Here is a 20170-nt window from a genome sequence, read left to right on the forward strand (position 1 = left end):
ATAAAAGCTATACTATACGCTTCTTCTGGGCTATATTCTCAGCAGCATATTAAACATATCAGGTCCCCATAAGGAGAATCCTGTGCTAACGGCTGTCTAAATGACTCGGGTAAAGTTTGTAGCATGCGTGCTTGTTGTTTTTGTCTGCTTCCACTTGTCTTTGCACTAGGATGATGTCGGCGTAAATGTGCAGTCATATTAATTTTGTTCCCACTCGTGCTGTCAGCGTTAATCTCGTTGAAATGACGTTAACGCCACAACACGGCAAATCTCCGTTAACGAGCTACCGCGGATCGCCCCGTGCGTGGGGCTGGACGGCAACATGTTAACGAGCAAACTGCACTAACGCAGTAGTTCCCACCCATGTAATTGAGCATTGCATGGCACATCTGACATACTGTTTTACTTTTGTCCATGACGCTTCAGGGTCATACTTAATATGAAGACCAAAATAGTTCCAAACACCAGATCTGAGTGAGGGTGGGGGAGGTTCAATTTGCCATGTTGCAACGAGCTTAGCTTCTGTCTTGCTAGCTTGCGCTGTGCTCAGTGGATCTGCACTCGACAGTGCAGCCTAGGCGGAGTAGTCGAGCGCAGATTCACTGAGCTCTCAACACAGACAGCATCGTCAGAAGAAAAGTTGATAAAATAAATTAAAAATTTTGTATTGTTCGATACATGTGCGTACCGAACCAAAAGCACTGTATCGAACGGTTCAATATCGATATGAGTATCGTTGCACCCCTAGTAATTAGAGTCAAACTCAGGAGGAAGGAAACCTGCACCCAGACTCCAGGGGGCGATAGAGATGTTTTGACTTCATTTTTGGGGGAAGCTGTCAGGTCGTTCATGTTTTACAGTCATTAGTTTGAATGTGATTGGAGTTTAATCACCTGCCTTTTGACTGTTAGGAGGACGGAGCCAGAGGAAGAGGGTTTTAATGTGATTGGTCACGTCGATGGACAGTTACACATAAGCGCTGTTTTAAACTGTATTTGTTTACAGTTCAGTTTGTTGAATTAACCATCAACAGTTACTGCTTGCTGTGTAGTCATGGAAACACTGACAGCTGTCACTGGATTACTTTAATGCTGAAGAAATCTTACAAAAAGAGGATTCAGAGATAAATTCTGAAGCCTCAGCGCTCCTGTTCCATTACTCTCTTGTGCAATATCACCTTTTATGATTAAAAACAATTATCATGACGAGCAGCACACATCATTCCTAATGAAATACGGAGCTCCACCCACTGTGGGTTCAGGCTCCACTGTAATAGTTCATGTGATAATATTACAGGTTCTCTGAACAGGCAGGATGTGACAGGCTGTCCTTTCACAACACAACCTGACAACAGTGAGTGGCTCATCGGTCTGATCTGAACTAGTGTCTTATAAAACAGTGAAGGCTGTTGCTGCCATTCTCTGTAAGTTTGAATGGTCTAATAACTATATTACACACCATTCTTGTAGCTGCCGTGTGCGAAGTGTGCTACGTTTTTTTGCTTTGTGGTTTTCTCTGTGCAGCTAACCTGTGAGGAAACACTGAATATGGCCGTCATATCATAAGCAATGGTTCTCAGGAAATCAAGCCAGTTTTCCCCCCTTGTAATTTGAATTAAAGAAAAAAACTACTACTCCTTGTAGGAAAGGAAAATACAACTTCTAGCACTGAAAACTATGTATAGGTCTGTAAGTCAATGTGTGTTCAGTCTCCTGTAAATGGACAGACTCTGTTTTGAAAAGTGCAAATCAGTCCCAGAACAACAGCAAAGGAGCTTCTGAAGATACTGAAACAAGGACTAGGTATAAGTATAAGGTGGCATGAAGAAGAACACTAATGTGGTTTTAGTGCAGAAAACGTCAGGTCATCAGTGAGGAAGTGAACAAAAAGACAAACATTACACTTTAAAGAAAGCAAAGTCAAGTTTATTTATTATGTATTTATGGAAAGAAGCAAAATTCAATAAAGAGTCTTAAAAACCTGATTCAGTTCCAGCATTTCTGTCAGGAGGTCTGGAACAAAATCCCAGAAACTTCCTGTGATTAAATGACTAAGATTCAATTTCAGGAAATGTGAAGTTATGTGAGTTAAAACTGGTGAACGAAAGTGTTTTACATGGAATCAGTTTTTTCTGCTGTTAAATCTTTGTGTTTAGTCCAGCCGCCGCTAAAAGGACAAAATCCTGACCTGACATCAGTCCAAGTGTCTGGTTAAATGTACTGAAAGGTGTTAAACAACAAGTGCTGCTGGAAGAGTTTTCATGAAGAGAACATTAACACTGTGAATGAGGGATGGACTTTGACTCAGTTTGACACAATCTGTTTTTCTTTCACTTTGAATAAATGTTTTTGTGGGACTGAGGATACATTTGTTTACATTTGGAAGTTTGATGTCATCTGTTCCTCTTGTTTCTGTCTTAAAACAGGATGAAAAATCTGTTTAAACAGAAATAAATCGAATTGAATTTCTGACAGCAGTAAATAAAAATGGTCCCTGAGCTCAGTATGTTTGTGACTCTGAGATGGAGGTGAAACATGTGAAGCTGGGCTGTGGTTTACTGCTCTCTTCCTGTCACAGACACTGTTTGACATCTGTTCATCTGTTGGTTTTTGTTCAGGCTGCAGGGATCATTTCTCACTGTGGGGAGCAGAAACCCAACAGGAGCAGTAGTAGGTGGCTGAATGATCGAGTTTAATGTTTTTGACTTTTAGTTTACAGCCGTTCTGTTCATTCTCAGCTGAGAAATCATCTTTCTGAGGATGATCATATGTTTTATCTATGTCACCATTTGTTTTATGAATATCAAGAATGACTTTGAAAGTTTCATTTTCTTTCTTCTGGTACCAGTACAGATAGTTGCTACCATCACACTGTTCAGTCCCTCCACAGCTGAAGGAGACACTTTCTCCAACTCTCCTGGTCAATGTTAAATCGTCCTGAATCAGCTGTCCTGCTGCCATGGTAACCAGTGCTGTAGAGACACAGACAGATAGATGAAGGTTAGTGTGACAGTGTTTGTTACAGGTTGACTTTGTTGGCTCCTGATTGGCTGGAAACACTCACCTGAACACAGACAGCACAGAGCAGCAGCTGGGAGGAAAAGCATTTTGTGCAGTGGTGTTTCCTCTGGTGAACCTGGGGAGAAGTGGCGCTCTGATGCAGCTGAGGCCAAACAAGGACGAGCTGTGAGATCAGACGAGGGCCACGTGGTTTCTAACAGGTCCTCAAAGCTCCCATCAGCCCCTGCGGCCCACAGATAAGACTGCTGCTGCTGATTGACAGCTCAGCTGAAGCTGCTGTGGTTTCATCGTCTTCATTTCAATCTGACAGCAGATCCAAAAATCTGGGTCACATGATGCACAAACACTCAGAAACATTCATGTTGCTGTGAATTTAGTAACACACACTGTTATCTGTGGTTTAACAGCTGTGATGAAAACACTAAATATAACGAAACTATTAATAAATAGAAAAATCAAAAAAAAATATGGTTAAATATTTTAAAAGTTCATAAATTGCACACAAAGTAGTTAAAATAAAATCATATATAACAACATTTAGAGTAAAAATCTTATTTGAAACAAACACATGTGGTTCTGTTGTGTGTTTAAATATGTGCACACTGTGGTTCTGTTGTGTGTTTAAATATGTGCACACTGTGGTTCTGTTGTGTGTTTAAATATGTGCACACTGTGGTTCTTTCCCACATCTTCTAATGTGTTTTGTTCCAAGTTGGTTTCAGACTGAAGGATTCATTAAAGCCTTTTTAAGAATCATTAAAATGATGATCATCAATTCTAATATCTATAAACAGTAATAAAAACAGGGCTGTGTTTCACGTCAGCTTCATTTATTTGTAGCCATGGTTAGATTTCATCTGCAGCAGGCAGTCATCCACCTTTACACACACATTTACACAACAGTACAAAAGTACTTTTTGATTCCTGAAAGAGAAATAAGACAAATGTTGCCTTTGTATCATCTCTGATATGGAAGGGATCATTTGAAGATGTGAGTGAAGGACACAAATATTTGGATCTGGTGTTGTTCTACATTTTAGGACTAAAAGACAGAAGGAAGAAAGTGAAAGTGACTGTGCGAGGCGTTGAAGTCATGAAGTCAAGTGGAGGCCGCTGACTGCTGTTACTTTCTGCTGTACAGGTTCAACAGGGACTCACAGTCAGCCTGCTAGAACATTTGGATGAAGAGAAAAAGGAGGAAAAAGACTTTGAGGGACAAATCCAATAAGATCAGCATGTTTTGAATGTGGGAATACAACAGTTTCCTCCACCATGACACACACTGGAGCCTCTTTTTGCTCACAGCTTCACTGTTTGTCTCAAAGTTCAGTTTGGAGGCCAAAATTGTTGCAACACATTTGTAAGTTTGCACTAATTTCACTGTGTGACCCTTAATGGATGTAATCAAAGAATCAGTCAGTGAAATATGAAGCTGTGCTGTAAGTTTGGAGGAGAAAAGTGTCTGAGTGACTTTAATGAGGTGAACACATGAATACAGAGCACTGACTGACACGTACACACTCCTTTAATGAGTCGCACACATTTTTGTGACTTCATGAAATGTCAAAAATGACACAACACACAACAAGCTGCGAGCACATTATTGTGTGTTTGCTGTTTGTGTGCTTTGTTTGCTGTTATGATAGCAGGCATACAGCCATGTTCTCAATGTCTCAGCTATCATTGATTATTGCTGCTCTTCCTCTTCTATTAGGCACTTCAACTCAATGAATGACACACAGAAAGATTTCATGACTGTGTTCTTCACAATAAGGAGAATATGTTATCTGCATCTGAATGACTCATGTTGCCTTGTTTCTACTTTGTTTGCATATTTCTGCTTGTTGGAAAGGATTTTCTGAATCATTCAGTAGTTTTTGTAATAATAACGACATTTAGCAAGACTTCAAAATGATTCTCCAACATTTGCTGTTCAGACTTGATCTGTTCTTACGTGTGTGATATCCAGAATGAAAAACTCAGCTCAGGTAATAAAATGGGAGCTGAGCAGACTGCAGGGGCTTCATGGTCTCTCCTTTGATTCCATTAAAGTTCATTTGTCAGCTGTGAGTTGAGGATTTGAGCTGTTTCTCTCACAGGTGAAGAACACAGATCCTTCCTGGAATCATTCTTGAAGCAGAGTTCCTGCTTGTAACTGTCATTGTGTTATTAAAGTGAAAGCCACAGCTAACGGTGTGGAGGCTGCAGAGCAGAAACCCACACAGCCCGTCTGCTGCAGGAGAGCAAGTTTGGATACAGTCAGTTTGTGCTTCACTCACACGGGTTGTTGTTGATCACACAATGAAAGTAGAATCAAACTCTTCATCTTCAAATCTTTATTGTTCACACAAACACAACTACACTGTTTGACATTTGAAAATCAAACTGAAAACTTGTGATAAAAATATTCCTGATGGTTTTTGTTACTACAATAAAAGTCACAATAAGCACAAAAAGAATTCTAACTCAGAGCAACAATACATGTAAAGATGTATTTATTTCAGACGATCTTCTAACTGTTGAAGAAAAAGGCAAAATAAGCACAACACATCATAACTAACATTTGTGATCAAAGTGATGAATGAGATGAATTGATGAGATGTGATGGTGAGAAAAGGCGAGCAGGAAACAGTCAGTCAGCATGTGTGCAGTTGGTGGACGCTCCCTTGTTTGTGAGCATCATCAGCAGAGAGAGTCCACAGCAGTACACCAGACTCTTCACTATCAGCACTGTGTACAGCAGGCAGAGCAGCTTCACCCTGCACTGAGACTGGAAGGACACTGAAGGACAGACAGACACAAAGAGACAGACAGACAGTCGGGTTATTCCTCTCAGATCAAGGAGAAAAAGTCCAAATAGAAACAGTCACAGCTTCTTCTTCAAGTGGATGAATTGATGTAGTGTTTGTGTCCACTTGGGGGCAGAAGAACTCCACAAGCAGCTAACAAACTGATCTCTGACATATTATGGTCTGTCTGCTGTTTGGTGCTGAGCAGCTAGTGTACAGTGGCTTTATCAGAGCTTGTTGGATGAAGATTTGATCAATTAGTGCAACTTTAAGAGCCTAAACTTGTTCCAGCTGCCTCATTGGACATTGGAGCTGTCCATGCAGAGCAGGTGATCTTACAGTCAGCTGGCTGCAGAGCTGGCAGGTCTGCTGGCTCTCTCTCTGGAGGACAGGAGGCTGCTGGAGCTGGAAGCTCTGAAACAGAAAAGGAGTCAAATGTTTGGAGCTGCAGTGAGAAATGTCAGTCCTCTGCTGCTCTGCTCTCTTTGACAGCATCTCCACATGAAGCTGAATCACTGCTGAACACAGTCACCAAGCCTTCATTACCTTGTTGTGTTCGGGCCTCCACTGTGCCCCCCTCGTGCTTCACCCAGCAGCTGTATTTATATGTGTCAGAATGGCTCCCATCAACCATCCTGATGGCAATGGTGCGTCCCGCCTCTCTGAGCTCCAGCTGCTCTCCCTCAGCAGGGGGCAGCTCCTCCGCTTCTCCGCCGTTCTTCTTCTGTCTTTTCCAGGAGAACTGGACCAGAGGAGGAAACATGGCTGAGGCCACACACAGCAGGGAGCTGTTCCCCTCCAGGTGGGCTCTGGATGCTGCTGGGTACACGCTCACCACGGGCTTCACTACCTGCTCATCTGAAGTTTGACAGCAGCAACAAGCAGCACAGACACACATTCACACAGTCAGCAGCAGCTTCCAGCACTGCACTGCATTCAGTCTGATCCTGGAAACTACATGGACTCTGATCACTAAACTACTCATCAGCACAAAGTTCACTACATACACTGGATTCAGCTTCATATCAAACACAGTCATCACCTCATGTCATCATGGCTCACATGAGGAACACTCAGCATGGTTTTAAAGTCAAATTAAATTCAGTTTAATTCGTCATGTGTTTGCTTTTTATTGTTTTATAGAAATTTAGTTCAGTCCAATTTTAAAATATATATATTTGTCTTTATACAAGTGAAAATGTATTTTCCATATTAGTCCTTAGACACGAGTTCTAACAGAGATCCTCTTCTGTATAAAAATGCATTAATCTTAATTCATAATATATCGCACTGAAAAGGAAATAAAAAGTAATTCCACATAATTCAATTCATCCAAGAAAATTCACATTCTTGTCATGTATAATACAATTTATTTTAAAGACCATATGTTGTTTTTTCTTTATTTCTTTTAGTTCAAAAATTGGAAGAAAACTACTTTGATAAATGAGTTACAGCTAAGGCGAGCCGTGTGGAGTGAGAGAAGAACCCAAAGATGTAGGCGCTGACTCAGATGAGAAGAGTGCGCTTTATTGACACTGGGTGAAAATGCAGAGTAACACAGAGGCGGCAAGGACAGGAACTAACTACAAAAACCTGACAGCATGACGCGCAGGATGATGTGCGGGATAATGCTAGGGTGAAACACAGAATAACACATCGAGGTAACACAGACGGACCAGTGACGAACTCAAGAAAACACACTATAAATACATATAGGGAAATAAGGAAACTGCACACAAGAGCGAGACACGGCTGAACCAAACTGACATTTCTTCAACTTTTTCTCGGTGTGATTTCATATATATTATATATTATTGGGCAATAAATATAAATTTTTCTTAATACAACTGAAATGATATATAAAACATATTATAATAAATAACATACTTGTTTTACAAAGTGAATGATTCTGAACTATTTTATTACAATGATGACAAGAGCAGAACATCAGTTATTTGTTTTTGCTATACTTTTTAAAAATATGTGAATGTATCACTGCACACATTTAAATGCAATTAATATGAAATTTATAGTAGAGTAAAACAAATTCATTAATCCGTGTTTATGATATAATATCTAAAGAATGTGAAATTATTTTACAAAGTTGTGTTTTCTGCCAAAATCTTTGAATTTTGCAATTAAGACAAATCAAACAAGCAAGAAATACTGAAAGACTGTAACAATCTCATATTTTATCCTACATTTTTAATCACATTTTACACAAATTTTAAATGTCTCAGTTTTCATGACAATTAACATATTCATATATATATATATATATATATATATATATATATATATATATATATATTTAAAAAAAAGACTGATTGAACCAGGAAAATGTCTCTTCGACAATTATCAAAAACCATGTCTACATTTTCACTTCAGCATTATTTATATTTACAAATTTACTGCTTCGAGATTACTTCTAACATCAAATATGATCTTGTGTTAAAAACCAGCAGAATCACTGAGAGGATCAAATCCTAAATATTTGTAACATCACTAATATTTGCAGAAATAAAGAATAACTTTAGTTGTTCGGTGAGATTTCAACATGTTTTCAGAGATTATTGAGCTTTTCTTATGTAACAATGGCTGCAGATGAATTCTCTACTAATGATGAAAAACTAACATGTAAAGCCTGAAGCAGCACAAACTGACTTTAAACACATTTTCAGCTTCTACAATAAAACAACTGAAGGAAAATAAATGTTTGTTCTTACCTGTTACAGACAGTTTAGTTCCAGAGCCAAAGATGAGGTACCATCCCACTCTCACAGTGAGACAGACTGCTACAAAAACCTGTCTGCTGTTGAACGTGTCAGCTGAGGTGAATGAGTCCAAATGAGGAAGCAGGATCATATTTCAGCTCCATGATGTGTTTCTCTAATGTTCATATCAACATGACTGTCTCTTCTTCTCTTTTCTTTTAGCCACACTAGCAGCACGGCTCTGATGTTAATGTCAGTCTGTTGGTCAGTCCACTACTTTAGTCCACATGAAAACAGAAAATCACTATATAAGCACCAGTCCATTTATCCCATCAATGATGCACCACTACAATGAAACATGCTGCTGATAGGATCATGGTTTGGCCCATCTGGCTCACCATCATTAATCACACAATCAATTTTGAATTCTAGCAGCAAATTGTAAAGAAAACTATCAGAACATCTGTCTGTGAACTGAATCTCAGGAGAAAGTGGGCCATGCAGCACCACAATGACAGAAACCAGTCACGTTTGTTCTCTTTGTTCCAAATAATGGTGAAAGAAAAAGAATCCAGTGAATCCAGCGAGTGATGTGATGAGTCTCTGATGTCTTTCTGATGTGGTTTTGTTGCGTCCTTCAAACCACACCTGGTGTATTTTAGAAGAGAAACATGTTGGTCTGCACAGGCTCTTCTATTTTCAACACTGACAGGATTTCCTTTGCTGTTTCTTCTGTCCTGCACATTTTCCTCTGTTTTCTGCAGCTTGATGGAGCTTCTGTAAAAAATAGATCCAGAGTTATTTTTAGTGGTGCGGAGCAAAGAGATGCTTCAGGGATGCTTCTGAAATGTGCTGTGGCATGTCTGCTGGAATCATCAGTGTTGTACTGAGTGGCCTCAATCAGCTCCAGCAGCCTCGTAGGAACACACAGCGTCCACGCCTGCTGTTAAAAATAGAGCTTTGGAACAACCAAGTCCAACAGAGTCCAACAGAAATGGTGTGAAAGAGCTGGAAGCGAGCAGTTCATGTGAGAAAATCCAACATGTCAGAATTAAAGCTGCTCTGTGTCAAAAATGGAGTCAAATTCTTCCAAACTGATGTGCTGGACTGATTATCAGTTACTGCAGGTGCTCCAGCCGAGGAGGAGCAGGAACCAGCAGAACTGCCAAACCCCACCGACACACATCACACACCACAAATGCCACACTCACAGAGAGACAAAGATAGAAAACAGAGGGAGGAAAGATGCTGTTCAGGCAGTGGAGGATCGGGGAGTTCATTTTAATAGTTCAGTCCTACCCTTTCCTCAAACTAACAAAAGTAACACTTTATTGTGTTTTGGAATTAAAAGTGACTGGATGAGCAAGGATAAAATCCAAAGGAAAATTCCAAGTAGTTAAATAGTGATTTATGCTTGTTCAGCACCATGGACAGCTCACTAAAGGCCTTAAGAACAAAAAGCACAGAGACAGAATTAAAAATACACATTGAGTAAAAAAAGCCATCTATTCATTATTAAAATGATCATCACTCGTGGTATTTATGCTAAATGATTCACCATTTATTCAGACACATTAGGGTTGCCCCGTTTAGAGCTTCACCATGTCAGGCTTAAGTGCTCAAAGATTTTCAACAGCCCTTTCATTTCCTCTCTTCCACAAATAAATCCAAACTGTCACTTGACTCCATCAATTTAAAGTACTCCCTAATGCTTAATGCAGATGTTTTGCTCTGTGTATCTTAAATATGTATTTCTTTTACATGATGAATTAATCCTGTATCTTTATCTCCATCTTTGTCTGTCACGGTTCTCTTGAAGACTCACACACAGGACTCAGAAGGTTAGAGGCACACAGTTGGTATTTATTACAGTTCCACCAGGTGTATATACAAATAGTACAGGGGTGGTGCTATATCTAAAGCAGTGACAGTGAAAAAGGCTCCGGGGGAATCCAGGTAGGGGAAAAGACACTTGCTCCTCTTCAGACAGTCTCCACTCGCGATCAGTCTCTCTCCAAACACTCACAAAAATAGGAATCCACTCAGGGAACACAAGGTCGGGTCCAGGGGATACAAGTCACACATAACGATCCAGCGATGACTAGAAGTCACTCCCCTGGCTTAAATGCCGGCTGCTCTAATGAGGCCCAGGTGTTTCCTCTTCAGAGGGGCGTGAGCTGAGGGCGCGAACCTGCAGTGAGTTCGGCCCTGGAGAGAGAGAGAGAGAGAAGGCGAGAGAGAGAGAGGGAGGGAGAGAGAGGGAGACAAAACTACTAATCAGCGGCCTGCTGATCCTCCGGGCCGTGACATTGTCACTGCAGCACTTTTGTTGCATCTGCATGTAAAAAAGAGTTTTGATCTGGAACATCTCCTGATATGGATGAATTTCATGATGGCATCCAGGAAGAAAAGTTCAAAATCTGATTTCATCTTTGGCACAAGAGTAATCTCAGCTTGTGCTGCCCTGGTTACTAAAACCTAAAAAAATGCTGGGTTATTTTCATAACTCAACTTTGGGGTAAAAGCCGTAGGTTTGTAAGTTGGGTTATTGTGACCAAATATTGGTTCAAAAGTCATGACTCAGGAGTTGGGTTAGTAATGTGACGGGTTCTTCAATTCATTCCACAGCTTGACTCATTCTGTTAGGTCATAGGTTGGGAAGCTTTGATAAAATATTGGGTAAAAAGTTTACCCATTTGTTAGAGTTGAACATCAGCCTCAGAAGAAGCCAGATCATTCTTCACAAACTGCCTTTTTCAACTAGACTGTGACCTGATCAGATATCACTGGACTTCTCCACTACTATGAAATAAAACATGGTAAGTAAAAGGTGAATTCTAACAGTTTGAAAATCATATGGTTGATAATGCAATTTATTAGTTTATTCTAGAACTTTACCTACTCGTCAAAGGTCTTTTAACAGATTACACCAGCCAGCTTGTGATGAAGAAAGCTATTTCAACTTAAAAATGCTTGATATCATCCTTTAAAGTTATTATTTGAAATGAGGCTGAGGTTGCTCTGTTTGACAAATTATTTAGAGATCACTGTATACAGAACAAAGAAATTATGAGATTGGGTGTTGCATTTGTGGGGGAAAGGTTAAAGAAAAAGGAACACAGTCTAACTATTTAATTAAATTCAATTATTTAATTTAACCTAAATGACCTCTATGTTGATAACAACATATTTTTATTTTAAAATTTAAAGGAAATGATAATTTGTCCCATTTCGACTTTTTAAAGATAGATTGCGCTAATACTTTGATCCCCTTCTTTCTCTCGTTCACTAGACCACGCAAAAGGCACGAGCATACCTGGACTTGGGATGGCAACAGCAACATACCTGAGTATTTATACTGCCACCACCAATATTTAGCCACCATCTTCAATCCTCACTCTGAGACCTCAGTAGCTTTAAGGTCCGCCACTCCAAAATTTACGTGTAATCAAAGTAAAATAAAAAAACACTAATTTACTGCCTTCTAAATATCATTTGTATTAAGCCTTTTGGTTCTTAGTCAACACACAAGGCTAAGTTGTGTTGTGGAAATTCGTTAACAAAGCCTGCAGACATGATGAGCAGTTAAAACCCAACACTTTTTGTAACTCCGAAATGACAACACAGGCACGGCTTCTTCAAGATGGGCGCTTTGCTGCATTTATTGAACACCGTGAAAACTACAAACCTTTTTTTTTTTTTTTTCTTTTCTTAAATGACATCAGAAACAGCAGTATGCGACATTACGTGATGGCAGAGCTTCAGTTCATCCTTTGTCATTTTTTTTTTTTTTTTTTTTTTTTTTTTTAATAAATAGGACAGGGGGAATCAATGAGAGAGAGAGGGGGAGAGAAAGAAAGAAAACCAAAGGGGAGAAGAGACGGTGAGAAGGGGGGGGAAGAGAGAGAGAAAAAGAAAAGAACTCCTGGGTCACCTGTATGGAGAAAAAAAAACAAAAAAAACAAACAAAAACAAACAGAGGAGACAGCAAACAACAAAGAGCAACATAATAATAGAGAAAACAAAGCGCCATCACAATAAACTAGCTAGTCATAGATATCAGTATTTACTAAATAATAAACGATATTGTGCAGCACGCAAGATAGACAGCGCACAGTGTGCTTTGAGGCAGCAGCCAAGAAAGCTGTAGTCCGCGTCTGTGAATACCCATGTGTGCATACCTGTGTGGATCAGCATGCTTGCATTCCAAAGGTTTCTCCATGTAATGATCTGCTAGGGAGTGTGGGGGGGCCACATCCCCGTCCTCCAGGGTGTGAAGCGGGTATGGAGGAGATCAAAACTCCAGACATCCAGAGGCCCCCAGAACACATGGAAGACCAACAGAGGGGCAGCCGCGCCACTGTCCCAGTAAGAGCTGAGGAGAGTCCCAGATGAGGGCTCGCCCAGCAGCCGCGGAGCAGAAGTCAGGGGGAGTTGCAGTGACGCGCCCGTGAGCTCCGCCGGCCCCCAGCTGCGCCTGAGTGACCGAGCCCTAGGCCGAGAGGCCGGGGGCACCCCACCTCCAAAGGGGCCCGAGCGAGCCCCAGGCCCCAGGCCCCGACAAGCGGCCGCCAAGGAGTGAGCCGGTGTGTACCCGGACGCCCACCCCCAGACACAAAGAACCACCAACACACCGACACCTGAGGGAGTCCGCCACCGGCAGGGGAAGTGGTGGTGGGTGGAGATAGGCCTCCAAACCTTGGAGGGCCTGAGGTGTCCCCAGAGAGGTGGCGTCTGATACCCAACCTGACATATAGACACAGACATACAGGCACACACAGATACAAACATCCATTCCCACCCTCATGCTCTCATATGCACTTACTCCACACTCAACCAACGTGGAGACAGACATAAAGAGACGCTGTACACACGATCACACTCCCCAAGCGTACTCTACAAACCGGGTCTAGGTACCCTTGCCCCTGGAGGGGGGAATTGCACCCAGACCCAGGTGGTGTTACCCTTTTCCCTGCGGTGGGGAGAGGCAGACCACCCCGACTCCGCAGCAGCAGGGAGGCCCCACACCCCAGACCGCAGTCGGACGGCCAACTCCTCCTACTAGCCCTCCCGCTCCAGCAGGCCGCAGAGAATGGGGGTGGGAGAAGACTCCAAACCTCCCTCCACCCGCTCATTGTAGTGTTGATGCATATGTGTTCTAAGGTGCAATTAAAACCCAGGAGGGCATGGAGCTACCTGCCAAGGAGCAGCAGGTAAGCGCATAGTCCCTCCTGCTAACCCTCAATGACTAAGTGTATTTAAAATTGAGAGGTGGGCAACGACGTCAGGGGTGAGGTATACACCCTGATGGTGATTTGGACTCCGTGATTGTGCCCACCCCCAAGATCCTATATGTATGTGTAATGAGAGTGTGAATAATGTGAATGTCTAAGTTGTGGGATAAAATTGAGGCAGAGGCAGCCAGAAGGGGACGGGGGGGGGGGGGGGGGGGGGGGGGGTAGCCTCCTCTGCACACCCTGGTGACATACCCCCACTCCAAGGCCCTGCATGTGTGGGTGGTTGTGGAGGAGCGGGAAGAGGGAGGCAGCTGGAGATGGGGAGGGAAGGAAGGGAGGGGCAGGTAACCCCTCCCTGGGGCCAGCTCCCCCGCTGACCCCAGTAGGCACTCCCACCCTCCGCGACCCGCCAGGGAAGGGGGGCCCAGGCCCATCAGACCGGGGCCCAGTGCAGTAGCGCCCCCCGGCTCCACAGAGCCCTGGACAGTCCACCCAACCCCACCACAGAGAAAACTGCACCCACCCCACCAACCACACATCTTCCAGACTACATAAGACGGTAAACGCCCAGGCTGAGATCTTCCTCCACCTCTCCTGTATCTCCCCCTCCTGCAGAGAGTTCCTGAAGAGAAGAAAGCTCCTGCAAGATATGACCATCCCCCCCACCAGTTGAAGAGCCCCCCAGGCGGCTCGACGCACCGGCGGCACCCTGCTCCAGGGCCGGGCCCCCATGCACCCACCCACCCACAACCCCGGCAACACACCAACCAGGACCCAAGCCCCCGAGGCCCGGCCCGGGCCCCAGCCCAGAGACGGAGCGCCCCCAGAACCTCACGCCCATCCCGGACCCACCCAGGGGCAGCCAGGTTGCCAGGTCAGTAACCCACGTCCGTCAGCACAGACCCTCCCCTAGCCCCGCTGCACGCAGCCGCGAGGAAACAGTCACCTGAGAGCCAACAGAGCCCTCAACCGGACGTGACCGCTACCCCGGGTTGAGCCCCCCAAGGAAGATGCCTCCGGGGAACCCCCCGACGCCCTAAGCCTGTCCCTACCCCCTCACCAATCACAACAGTGAAGGCGGGACCAAACTATGACCCCCCACCCCCACTAGGTGATGGAGCTGATAAAAGGGGCCCAGAGCAATTGATCTAATGTGGTGGCAGAGGCTGTGTCAAGACTAATGTAATCTAATAGATAATTTCTATATTGGTTAGAATTAAGATTATTTTTATTTTTCCAGTTCATGAGGACTGTTTTCTTGGCTATGCATAGGGCAGTGAAAACCATATGGGCGATATTCTTTTCTGAAGTGACATTATCTAAGCTGCCCAGTAGACACACTAAGGGGGAAGTTGGAATGTTACATTTCAGACACTTCGATAAGTCTTCACATATCTCACGCCAAAACTTTTGCACTGGTGGACAGAACCAAAGAGCGTGGATATAATTGTCTGGTGTATTGCCTTGACAGTGTGAGCAGTTGTTGGAAGATGTAAAGCCCATCTTGAACATCCGATGACCTGTATAGTGCACTCTATGAAGTATTTTGTATTGTATTAATTGCAGACTGGGATTTTTAATTAATTTAAAAGTTTTTAAGCAAATCTGAGACCAGAAGTTTTGGTCTAGGTTGACTGATAAATCTGCTTCCCACTTTGCAGTAGGAAGGGATATTGATTCATCTAATTTAGAAAGTGTTCTGTATATTTTAGATAATAATTTGGGGGATTTAAGAGTAAGAAAATGTGCCGCACTTAGTGGTGTTTGTAATTCAACTTGACTGAGGTTAAATTTCTTTTTTACTATGGATTTAATTTGTTGATATTCTAAAAACCTTGTCTTGTTGATCCCATATTGTTCAACTAGTCTGTCAAATGGAATAAATTCTGTTCCCTCTAATATATGTTCTAAGTATTTAATTCCTTTACAACTCCATTCTGGGAAATTAATCATATTATTGTTTTGTAATATGTCAGGGTTATTCCAGATAGGTGTACGTTTGCATGGGATTAATGAAGACTCCGTTATTTTTAGAAACTCCCACCATGCTGTTAGAGAAAAGCTGATGTTGATACTTTTAAAGCATTCATGTCTTTTGATGTTTGAGCTAATAAATGGTAGGTCTGAAATCTCTAGATCCTTGCATAGTGCCTGTTCAACATCTAGCCAGGGCTCATCTAAGAAGGTATGTTTTAACCATTCTGAGATGAACTGAAGCCTGTTGGCTAAGAAGTATTGGTGAAAATTAGGCAGATCTAATCCTCCTCTATCCTTGGTTCTTTGTAGCGTTTTTAAGCTAATACGCGGGGATTTATCTTTCCAAAGGAATTTGGAAATATATGAATCCAGAGATCTGAACCAATCTTGTGATGGTTTGTTAGGGATCATCAAAAATAAGTAATTTATTTTTGGCAAGATCATCATTTTTATAGTGGCGACCCTTCCCATGAGTGATATGGGTAAAGATTTCCATCTAGTCAGATCGCCTTCTACTTTCTTTAGAAGTGGGATGTGGTTTAGTTTAGTTAAGTCTGAAAGCTTAGGAGAGACATTAATACCTAAATATTTAATATTTCCGGATTGCAGTGGGGCAGAGGAAGAATTATGGAAGGAGCAGTTAATGGGGAGAACTGTAGATTTTGGCCAGTTAATTGAATAATCTGAAACTCTTGAAAACCAGTTTATTAAAGTAATTACCTCAGAGAGGTTGGTTTGTGTGTTTTGCAGAAAAAGCAACACATTATCCACATAGAGACTGATTTTATGTTCTATGTTCTTACATTTTATGCCCTTAATTGTTGTAGCCTGTCTAAATGCTGCTGCTAGAGGTTCGATAAAAATTGCAAAAAGTGAGGGGGAGAGTGGGCATCCCTGTCTGGTGCCCCTCAGGAGACAGAAGCTGGAGGATGTCTGGTCATTTGTTCTGATACGAGCTGTTGGGGAATTGTATAATATTCTTATCCAGTTTATGAAAGAGTTTCCAAAACCAAATTTGTGTAAAGTTGCGAATAAAAATTTCCAATTAACTCTGTCAAATGCTTTTTCTGCATCTAGAGATAATATTATGGCTTCGATGTTTTTATCGTATGAGTAGTCTATTAAATTAAGTAATCTACGAGTGTTTGTTGAGGAGTGCCGACCTTTTATGAAACCAGTTTGGTCAGGATGAATTAAGAGGGGGGTCATTTTCTCTAATCTCTTTGAGAGAGCTTTGCAGATTATTTTAAGGTCTACATTTAAAAGAGAAATTGGACGATAGCTTGAGGGAAATAAAGGGTCTTTGCCTGGTTTTAGCAGGAGACTAATGTTGGCAGAATTCATATTTGGTGGTAGTCTGCCCTTTTCCTCGATTTCCTGCAACATGCTGTGGAATACTGGTGCCAAAATTGTCCAGAATTCTTTGTAGAATTCTGCAGGGAAGCCGTCTGGACCTGGAGCCTTATTATTGGGCATACTTATCAGGGCTTCCTGGAGTTCACTTGGCGTCAGTGGCGAATCCAGTTCCATTGCTTGACTGTCTAGTAATTTTGGAAGAGTTACGTTGTCAAGAAACAGATCAATTTCATTTTTAGATGGGTTTATTTGTGGTGAGTATAAAGTTTCATAGAAATCCCTAAAAATGTTGTTTATTCTTCCAGGATCATATATTGTGTTCCCCGATAAATCTTTAGCAGCACATATAGTTGTTTTTTCTTTATTTATTTTTAGCTGGTTAGCTAGAAATCGACCTGATTTGTTACTGTGTTCAAAATTCTGCAAGCAAAGTCTTTGTATAAGGAATTGTGTTTTTTTATTAATAGTTTCATTTAATTCTAGTTTTGTTTTGCGTATTTTGTTCAATGTTTCCTGATCTTGGTGGGACGCGTAGGCTTCTTCTAGTGATTTGATGTTTTTTTCTAATTCCTGAATATTTTTGTTTTCTTTTTTCTTTTTATGTGATGAGAAAGAAATTATTTTACCTCTCATCACAGCTTTCCCTGCTTCCCATAGAACAGAAGCAGATATTCCGGGAGTGTCATTAAAGTCTAAATATGAAGTCCATTCCTTTTTAAAGTATTTAATAAAGTCTTCATCTTTAAGTAGTGATATATTAAATCTCCAGTTTTTACTTGGCGTAGTATTATTCTTGTGCATTAGTGTTAAAGATACAGGAGCATGATCGCTGACAGCTATAGGATGAATCTCAGTGTCTGAAATGTCACACAGCAGTGAACTGCTGACCAAAAAATAATCCAGACGAGAGTAAGAGTGATGAACATGCGAGAAAAAAGTATATTCCTTACTGGTGGGGTGAAGAGAGCGCCATGCATCGCAAAGACCAAAGTCGTTCATATACTGTTTGATTATATTTGTGGACTGCCAATTACGCTGAGTTCCTGTTGTGTTGAGCCTATCCATTTCTTCATTTAGTCCAAGGTTGAGGTCACCGCCAAGAATGAGTGTGCAATCAAGGTGTTCAGAGAGTGCACTAAAAAAACCGTGGAAGAATGAGGGTTCATCAACATTTGGACCATATATACTAACAATACATAGTTTTTTGTTCAATATTGATAGTTTAATAATTAGAAATCTACCCTCTGGATCTATAACTGTATCGAGTACTGTAAAATTAACATTTTTATGTATTAAAATTGCTACTCCCCGTTGTCTAGAATTATAACCGGCTGCAAACACGTTAGGAAACTCAGGTGTTTTAAGTTCATTTAAACCTGTGACAGGTTTGTGAGTTTCTTGTAATAAAACAACATCTGCCTGTAGTTTTTTAAGCTGGTTAAATATTTTTAACCTCTTTCCTCTGGTGCCAGCTCCATTTACATTCCATGTGACAAACCTCAGCATGCCCATAATTGTGCGTGTATGTCTAATGATGTATGCTGGGTGTTTCGTTTAGACAGGTGGAGAGAATATGGAAACATCCCTTGTTTGTAAATAGAAAGAGAAAAAGAAGTGTGGTGAGAGACTCCATAAGTCTGACTATGTGTGTGAATATTCACTAATATGAACAAGCGTGGCTTGCTTATGTGTCCTGCAAGTCTGTGCGTGCTGTTAGGCTGTTGTGAATGTGCTGCCGTTGAGCTGATGTGTTTGCGTGATCGTGTTGTGAAAATATGGAGAAATAGAGGGTGTTTGTTTGTAGGTGAGTGGGGAAGTGGGTGATCACAGCAGTGAAAGACAAGAAAAAGAAAGAAACCACATGAACTGTGAGCGACAACAAAAAAAAAGAAACGAAACGGAAACATTCCAATTAAAGCAATGACGGAGGGTGACGGTGTTATATCTGCTATGACATCATATTGATATTACTAGGTTAAACACATTTTAAAGGAGAAAGTGTGAATGAATAAGAAAAGAGTGTAGCGGGTTCTTATCTGGAGTGCAGTCAGTATAACCACGGTGTGGTGCCGGGGTCGCGGTACAGCTGTCCGTCCACGTAGAGCCGGTCCACGGCGATGACAGCACGGGAGCCTTTCTGGATAAAGCTACGTCGAACTGGGAACAGGACCTTGCGTCGTTCCACGATCTCTTTGGGGAACTGGTCGTTCACGCTGAAGTCCGTTCCTTTCAGCTCTCTGCCGCGACTCTTCACCTGTTCCTTCTGTTTGAATTGACTGAATTTGGCCACAATAGGCCGTGGTCTCCCGGTCCGCGACCGCGCGCCCCCCAAGCGATGTACTCTATCGAAGTCGATGTTCTTTACGGTGTCCTCCGGCAGCTTCAGGTGGATTTTAATGAAGTTTTTCACCGTTGCCTCTGCGTCCTCTCCGGCAGTTTCTGGAATACCAGAAAACACAAGATTATCTCTCATGCTACGGGCTTGTAGATCGATAACGGACTCTTTTATTTTTTTATTTTCAATGTTTAGCTGGGTCACGTTATCGGTGAGAGATTTAACCGACTCCCGTAGCGTGGCATTTTCAGCGGCAAGCGTTTCCACCTGCTGCTGGCTGAATTCCAGGGATTCTCTCAGAGATTTAAATTCCCGGTGTAAAATCTCCACCAGGGACAGCCTCGCATCGAAACTGGACAATCGCTTGTCGATTGACTCCAGGATTTCTGCGATGTCTTTGCCGGCAGGCGATGTTGTACCGGGGGAGTCTGCCTGGCGACTTCTCTTCGATGACGGCGTCTCGATTTTGGCCGGGGAAGATGCACTCTGGGCCTTATGCATTACTAAATCTTGAAAACAGCGGTCGATGTAATCTTGGAGAGCGTCTAAACTCTCCCCGTTGTCCTCCAGGGTGTTAGAGATGATAAAACAGATGTTGTTAGTTATATGACAATTGATTAGTATATTTGGTAATACTGAAGCTTGGAAAACCTTTGTTAAACTCTATGCTACCATTTGCTTTTTCTCCGCCAAAATCCCCGGCGTCTGACGTCACCTACAACATCACTACAAACCTAAAACA

At 42.0% G+C, this 20170-nt stretch overlaps 2 protein-coding genes across 3 annotated transcripts; both read right to left on the bottom strand.

Moving 5' to 3' along the window:
• Positions 1-5367: 5367 nt before the first annotated feature.
• Positions 5368-8784, bottom strand: LOC308383654 (uncharacterized protein). Its single transcript, XM_080861703.1, has 4 exons — positions 8536-8784; positions 6356-6667; positions 6149-6223; positions 5368-5801 (listed from the first exon to the last, which is right to left on the bottom strand). Exons 1-4 carry the CDS (start codon positions 8672-8674, stop codon positions 5653-5655), a joined length of 675 nt encoding a protein of 224 aa, XP_080717829.1. The 5' UTR covers positions 8675-8784; the 3' UTR covers positions 5368-5652.
• A 9273-nt stretch (positions 8785-18057) lies between these two features.
• LOC308383263 (uncharacterized protein) lies at positions 18058-20119 on the bottom strand. 2 transcript variants are annotated; one of them, XR_013969110.1, is made up of 2 exons: positions 19696-20119; positions 18058-19532 (listed from the first exon to the last, which is right to left on the bottom strand). XR_013969110.1 is itself a non-coding variant. In XM_080861124.1 (2 exons), exons 1-2 carry the CDS (start codon positions 19927-19929, stop codon positions 19141-19143), a joined length of 474 nt encoding a protein of 157 aa, XP_080717250.1. In that variant the 5' UTR covers positions 19930-20119; the 3' UTR covers positions 19039-19140. The 2 variants fall into 2 exon arrangements, 1 of the variants encoding a protein (XP_080717250.1); XM_080861124.1 differs by having other exon boundaries at positions 19039-19532; positions 19848-20119.
• Positions 20120-20170: the final 51 nt, after the last annotated feature.

The sequence above is a fragment of the Rhamphochromis sp. 'chilingali' genome, assembly GCF_963969265.1.
Source record: "Rhamphochromis sp. 'chilingali' genome assembly, chromosome: 16".
Classification (NCBI taxonomy): domain Eukaryota; kingdom Metazoa; phylum Chordata; class Actinopteri; order Cichliformes; family Cichlidae; genus Rhamphochromis; species Rhamphochromis sp. 'chilingali'.